Here is a 6,962-nt window from a genome sequence, read left to right as displayed (position 1 = left end):
ATAAGTGAATTGCACGGGTTTATGTCAGGTAGGACCTGACAGAGCAAAGGTTTAGAAGCCCTGAGCAGTTTTTCCTTGGCCAGACAGTGTTGCTTTCTTCCCTGTCCTCAGCCCATTCCAAGTCTTTCCCTGCCCCAGGAGTGGGGGATGGTGTCAGAGGACCTGCTAAGGATCAGCACCCCTTCTGGGGTATCCCTCAGAAATACCAACGCTCACGGCAACCCACGTGAGCCAGGGAACCCTTCAGCTGCTGCTGCCCGTGAGCAAGTCTGTCCATAGCTTCTCCACAAGCACCTTCATTTATCACGTGGCATTTCATCACCTGATAGTATTTGCGGAGTAATTCTGCTAAGGAAGCCTGGGCATGCAGCTTGATTGCTGGCACGTAGTTCTACATGCTAATGCTGTAAACGTGAGCTGTCTTGTGTGGATGCCAAGCGCTGGGCCGTGCTCATGGAGGAGCCTAATGGTTTTCAAAGAGGTCACTTAGGATCACAAATTCTAAGTGTGTTCTCTGAACATTATCCAGTGTTCACTGAAATCTCACAGCTTCTTCAGAGTGTTTGGCACGGAACTGCTGGTTTTGGATTAGTATCCTGGAATTCAATGGGCAGAAATGCCGAAAGCAAACATTCCTGGGAAAAAGAACTGTCACGTCTAACAGAGGCCGGCTCTAAATGCTTCTCTTTCTCCAGGTGTCTGCACGGTAAGTGCGTGGTGGCCAATGTTGCTTACACCTGCAAGTGCGTGGAGGGCTACACAGGCATGTACTGTGACAAGAAGAACAATTCCTCAAATCCCTGCAGGATTTTGAAATGCAACCACGGGCAGTGTAAGATTTCCGAGCATGGGGAACCCTACTGCGAGTGCGATCCTAACTACAGCGGAGAGCTCTGTGACAGAGGTACGCTCGGCTGCAGGGCCCGGGCTGCTGCTCTGCTGCCTTTCTGCTTTACACCTTTCCTTTATCTCTCTTCCGTGTGACTCGTGTTTGCGGCGTAAATGGCAAATAGTAGAAGATAAAGCTAAGTCAGCTTCTGCAAAGCAGTGCAGGGAGGAGAAAAGAACCACACAACAGCTAGCTAGCTACTATCCAAACATGGAAAGGGGGGCGTCTGTAGCAGAGGGTGTTATTCTCAGTCCCCTGAATCCTCCAGGCTTGCTGCTCCCAGGATTCCGCTGGGATGTTTAAAGAAGAGGTTGTTGCAGGGTTTAGCCTCAGCGAACAGTGATCAGTTCATTGCAGTGCTGGGGAAGGAGGTCTTACCCTGCTTACCGAGGGCTTGGGTAGATGTCACGAGTAGGAACTGGAAGGCAGGAGGTACTGCTCATCTGGAGCGGCGCTGAAGAGTTTCGGCTCGCTCCCGCTGATGCTGCTCTGTGGGTTTGCCAGGGAATCCCACAGGTCATGCTAGACTTCCCTGCCAGGGCTGGGCCCCAGCTCTTCTGTCCTGACCTGAAAAGACTCCCCGGAAACTCAGTGAGTTCTATCTTCATCCCTTCTGCCTCTTTTTTTGTTCCTGTACAGAAGAAAGGAGCTGGCTCCTATGATTTTTATTTAGGTTGTGCCTTTCCTGTGAGCGAACCACAGGCTTTCCAAATTATACACATACATAGCCTCACCACAGTGCATCTGGCTGCTGCCAAGCGACTGCAGAACAGCACAGGCATGTTCAGGTATCCCAGAGTGCTCGTCTCATGCAGAGCAGCCTGGCCTTTGATCCCAAGAAGCAGACATAGTAAAACGAACTCATATTTTGCAGGAGTCAACGCTCCGCCTTCATTAAAGCGCTTCCAGAACTGCTGATCAAAGGCAGCAGGCCTGCTTGGTCCGTGCCTCGTGCCGGATATCACACGCTTGCGTAGCGCGAGCTCTGTGCTGATGGCAGGTACAAAGCAGTAAGGTGAAGGTGCTGCTCATGCCATCTGTCTGCCTTGAATGCCATTACACGTGCAGGGCTGTCTGCTGCTGTTTGGGGAATGTCTGGCAAAACGCTTACCACTTTGGGGATTTTTCTCCTTTACATCTCTGTTGTTTTTCCAGAGAATCTCTGCCAAGGAGAGATAATTCGAGAAGTAGTCCGTAAGCAGCAGGGCTACACGTCGTGTGCCACGGCCTCCAAAGTACCCCGCCTGGAATGCCGTGGCAGCTGCGGCAATGGGCAGTGCTGCATTCCTCTCCGGAGCAAAAAGAGGAAATATTTCTTCCAGTGCGTGGATGGCTCCACCTTCACGGAAGAACTGGAGAGACACGTGGAATGCGGCTGCTCAAAATGCTTGTAAGCCATTCTCCAGTCTCTTGCCACTTTAATCGACTCAGAAGCGCTATCAAAATGGGACCTATTTACTTTCAGAGTGAAGAAGAAGAAAAGAAATATTAAGTATATTGTAAAATAAACAAAAAATAGAACTTATTTTTATTATGGAAAGTGACTATTTTCATCTTTTATTATATAAAATATGGCACCTCTTTGGGTATATGTATCATATAGTGAGTTATTTTTACCATGAACCTTTTTTAACAGTTGTAAGAAAAAAAAATCAAAAGTTAAAAGTTAAAAAAAAAAAAAGAATTATAAAGAAAACATAGCCTAACAGGAGAAATGCAGGGTGACCGTGCGTATGCACGATGAACAACTGGAAAGGTGTTCCAAGGACCTGCCACAGAACTGCTACCGGCTGAAGAGATCTCCGAGGCTCTGGGTGGGCCCCCTAAGAGAGCGGATCCCCGTGACTGCCGCCTGTCTCACCTGCCCAGGCACCCTGAGAAAGCCCCCCCTCAGTCCCTTGCTCTCCCTAACAGCGCCAACGCTGGTTTCTTCCTGTACAGTGGCTCTGCTTGCTGTCCTTGAGCTGGCTCCCTGCAGCACGTAGGCACTGCTGCAGCTCGCAGCTAACGACAATATTTGACTATCGTAATACTATAACACATTTTTTGCCGTGTATGTTGTATTTATCTGTGTTCACGTTATATTCTTCAGCAACTGTATCTATAGAGCACAGGCAGCTTTATCCAAAAGAAGGGGACGAGGGGAAAGGAAGTGGGGAAATATATGTTGCTTTGGGAAATTTGGGGGCAAAATGTGAGATAAGTGCTAAGTAATGCCTAATAAATGACATAGTACTTTTGTGTAAACTCCTCAGCTATGTTATTTCCCAAGTTTGTGCCTTCTTGCTCCTAGCCTTGAGCCCTTTTTTGTATAGGAAATATGAGGAATGCACTGCTGCATAGTTCATCACGCCTTGACACTTTAACTTGCAAAGGTTGTAAAGAGCATGAAAACACTGCAGGGGCCAGAATGTACCTGCAGCGCGATGGCTCCTCTTCCCGCTGTCCCTGGAACCACGGGCATGAGCTGGGCTGTCGCTGCCTGTTCGTCCACACTCCGGTGCAGAGCAGCTGGCTACTTTTCCACAGCTTTTTGAACGAGCAGAAGTTGCACTATACCTGCGTGAAGGTACCCGGCCAACGTTTGTCCGCTCAGCAGCAGTCTCCTCTCCGCAGGAGGGGAGACATCACAGCTCCGTCCCGTCCTGGTCTCGTGGACGGTGCAGATGGACCAAGTCAGCCAAAGCTTCTCCATCTGCGCTACTTAGATCCTGCACTTGTGTCTCCGGAAGGACTCCCGTTAACGCTAGCTGCGTTCAGGGCACATCTGAATAGGAAATGGAAACCGACGCAGGGATAAATTCTCACTGTGAGCATGAGGCAAAAACTGACTCTGGGGCTGAGTTTGATTTTTGAGGGGTTTTGGCAGGGCTACCTTTCAGGGTCAGTAAGTAGGTGCAAAGAGTACCATGAGCACCTTGGTGTTTCCCTTACTGTAACTTTCCAACATGCCCATCAACAACTGTTCCATTAGCAGTGTAATTTCTTTCTTTCATTCCCTACTATAGCAAGTACTATGGTCTTTTCTTCAATTTCTCTGAGAGAGATAAAGAGGATTCCTAGCAGCCGTCAGCTCCATTTGGGAACGCTCACTGGTGTCACCAAAAAGATTTCACATCAGGGACTTCAGCAAACAAGGAGTAGGAAAGTTGAATCGAGGAAACGGGGCTTTTGTTTGGCTGGGGCTTCGGGAAGATGCACAGAATGCAACCCTGCCATGACGAGTGTAACCACTTATTTCCCATTAAAGTGACCATCTCGCTGTCACGCAACCAGAAAGCTCTAACACGCTTAGCGTTCTGCTACGTCATCCTCTCCTGAACTGCAGCACGTCATGCATGTGTTACTACCAGAGCAACCCGAGCAGAAGGGACATCACCATATAGCAGACACCTCACCAAACAAATACCGGTACGTGGAGGCTGCAATCAGCAAAACATAAACCAGTCACTAGTTCTTGTGCCAAACTCAGACTGAAACAGCACCGCTGAAGAGCCAGGGAAAAGCTAACCCTGGTTGCAAGTCCTATGGGCTGCTTTTTGATTTGACTGTAACATCAGAAGCTCGTAGCAGCTGGAGTTTGTGGTGTACAACAAAAATCACCCAAACCCACAACCTACAGGTTTTAAAAATTCATGCAAGTAACTGCAGACACTTGTGCAAGTATCTGCCTGGCACACCACTGCCATATGTTTCCTTCCTGCTTAAAACACTTTGATTTCTGAAGAAGCCGCTGCTATGGTGCCAGGCAGAAGAAATCCAGACTGAGTAGTGGCTCACAAGCCCTCCGCGTGCTCTACTGCACGATTCGTAGCCCCTGAACTGCCAAGGCCTGCAGAAACGGCCCCTCTTGAGCATCACCCAACACTCTGTTCGCTTTGTCCCTTGAGCAGCAGTGCATACACGAAAGAAGGTGACACTCACTCGTGGCCTTGCACCTGCGGGAGGGTGCTTTACGAGGGATGGCCTTGACTGGCAAGGCAAAAGCCATCAACATCTTGTTAACACACCACTCTGGGGTTTATTTAAGCAAAACCTTGCAGCAACAACTCAGCAAGGCTGGCCTGTTCCTGGCCCTTTTCTGTCATGGCACTTCAGTGTTCAGCGTTGGGATAAAGAACTAAGAGTACCTATTTTGTAACCAAATGATGCAGTTTTTGTATGCTTTTAGGCAGCACTTGCTATTGGATAGTGATGCTTTATGTCAATGATTCTCTGACTTGCTATAGAATTACTTTATGTTAAGAAGAAAATAAAAAGCGTTCAGATGTGCCAAAAATGTGAGGTGAACTGAAGTGTAATTAGCTCTGAAAGTTCCTCTGTAACCTGCCTCATGTTACAATAGATTGCAAGAACTGCGGGTACAATGCAGTAGGTTTTACCTCTATATAAAGTTTTAATATAAAGAGAAGAAAGATGCTTACCCTTAAAAAATGGCAATGCAGACTGGTGTGAACTGGTGTATTTTATTAATAGATTCTCATTGTGATGTAAGTTTAAATAAATTGTTGGGTTATGGAAGATTGTAACACACCTTGTGTTGTGATGCAGATTATTCCTACGTGTATTTGAGGTGTCGGGTCTGACCTTTGAGAGTACACAAGGTAGCTCACAGAAAATGATGGAGGAGCTACACAGGCTCTTCTTGGACAAATTTAGACAGAGAATGGCTGTAGTTAAACAGAGTGCGAACGGTGCTTGTGCATTTTATGGCATCACAACCTAATGCCCATGGCAGGGTGGTTGGAACTGGATGATCCTTAAGGTCCCTTCCAATCCAAACCATTCTGTGATCTCTAATCTTGTAGGAGCTTTACACACCCAGATGAATTAATCCACATAGTTTTGGAGCCTGGGCATTTTCTTCAATTAAATACCTTATTTGCCGCTTTTTTTTTTTTCCCCCCGCTGTTTGAGAAAGACCAGCAGCAAAAATATACTTATTAACTAACGATGGAATAAATGAATAAACATGGAGAATTGGGGTCAGAGGAGGTCTGACTGAGGAAATGGAAGCCACACAGCCAACAGTGGATGACAGGGATCTCATTATATCCTGGCACAGGTATATTCCAAATTTGCTGCCACACCTCTATCACTGATTATTATTAGTGACCCAGACATAACAGACCTCTTCTGTTGAATAGAATAGAATTCCCACCTACTCCTCATTCTTCCCTCACCCATACCCCTGTATAACACTCACATATTGCTAATTGTGCTCCAAATGGTGGCCCTTAGAGTTGCCTTTGCTATTCTGTGCTAAACTGTTGACAGCAGTCAGCCAATAAAAACACTCAACCTTAATGAGCATCATTAAGCCTGAACTATGAAGGTTAATTATATAATTGTAGCAGATGGTAGCATTTTCACCTAAAGCAAACCCAGCTGAGCCCACTAAAAAAGCTGGTGGGAACTGCTCAAAAATTTCTAGGTACTGGCTGAAGTAACTGATTTGAACGAGTTGTTGGTATTGCTCGTGTCTTTGGTTCCATGGTGAGCACTCAAGCAATTGCAGCCCGAGGATAAAATGCTCCCGTTTGTGCTTCTGTTTGCAGTGCTTTAGGTAATGTGTTTTAGCCATTGGTCTGAGGTAAACAATGCCGAGAAACTGTCTATCCCAGGTTCCTTTTTCCTTTTTTTTTTTTTTTTCTAGTGGGCAGGGAATTGTTCAATGATGTTGCTATTTGCAGGGTGTTTAGCTGTGGGGTTTGAGTTGTTCTCTGTGCGTCCTGTCGCTTCTGGTCTCTGTGACCTCTTTTATGCATTCCCTCCCAATGCCAACTTCAGTCTACACAAGACAGCCTCCCAGTTCACCGGGCTAGACAGCCAGCATTGGCTTAGTCTGGCAAAGCCCAAGGTGCTCTTAGCTAATCCCTCCGGTTTAAGGCTCAGCAAGATGTCAGACTGCATCACTGGGTGGCACGTCCAGTATCATTCTGTGTGTGAGCTGAGCCGGAATGTTTTCCAGCATGTGCCCTAGAGCTTTTGAGGACAGCGGAGGTGAACCTCAAATGAGGCGCCCCCCAACCTGCCTTGGTGCCCTACCGCTGACGCAGGAGGAGAGCCCGGA

At 47.2% G+C, this 6,962-nt stretch overlaps 1 protein-coding gene across 1 annotated transcript; it reads left to right on the top strand.

Annotated features, from left to right (window-relative positions):
• Nucleotides 1-695: 695 nt before the first annotated feature.
• LOC104507344 (slit homolog 3 protein-like) lies at nt 696-2,534 on the top strand (the record flags this gene model as incomplete). Its single annotated transcript, XM_010148590.1, has 2 exons — nt 696-904; nt 2,045-2,534. Coding segments are annotated over 2 exons (448 nt in total), but the record flags the coding sequence as incomplete, so codon positions are not given.
• Nucleotides 2,535-6,962: the final 4,428 nt, after the last annotated feature.

The sequence above is a fragment of the Eurypyga helias genome, unplaced genomic scaffold (genome assembly GCF_000690775.1).
Source record: "Eurypyga helias isolate BGI_N326 unplaced genomic scaffold, ASM69077v1 scaffold23403, whole genome shotgun sequence".
Classification (NCBI taxonomy): domain Eukaryota; kingdom Metazoa; phylum Chordata; class Aves; order Eurypygiformes; family Eurypygidae; genus Eurypyga; species Eurypyga helias.
The sequence above is the reverse complement of the archived record's forward strand: the minus strand, read 5'-3'. Positions and strand labels throughout refer to the sequence as shown.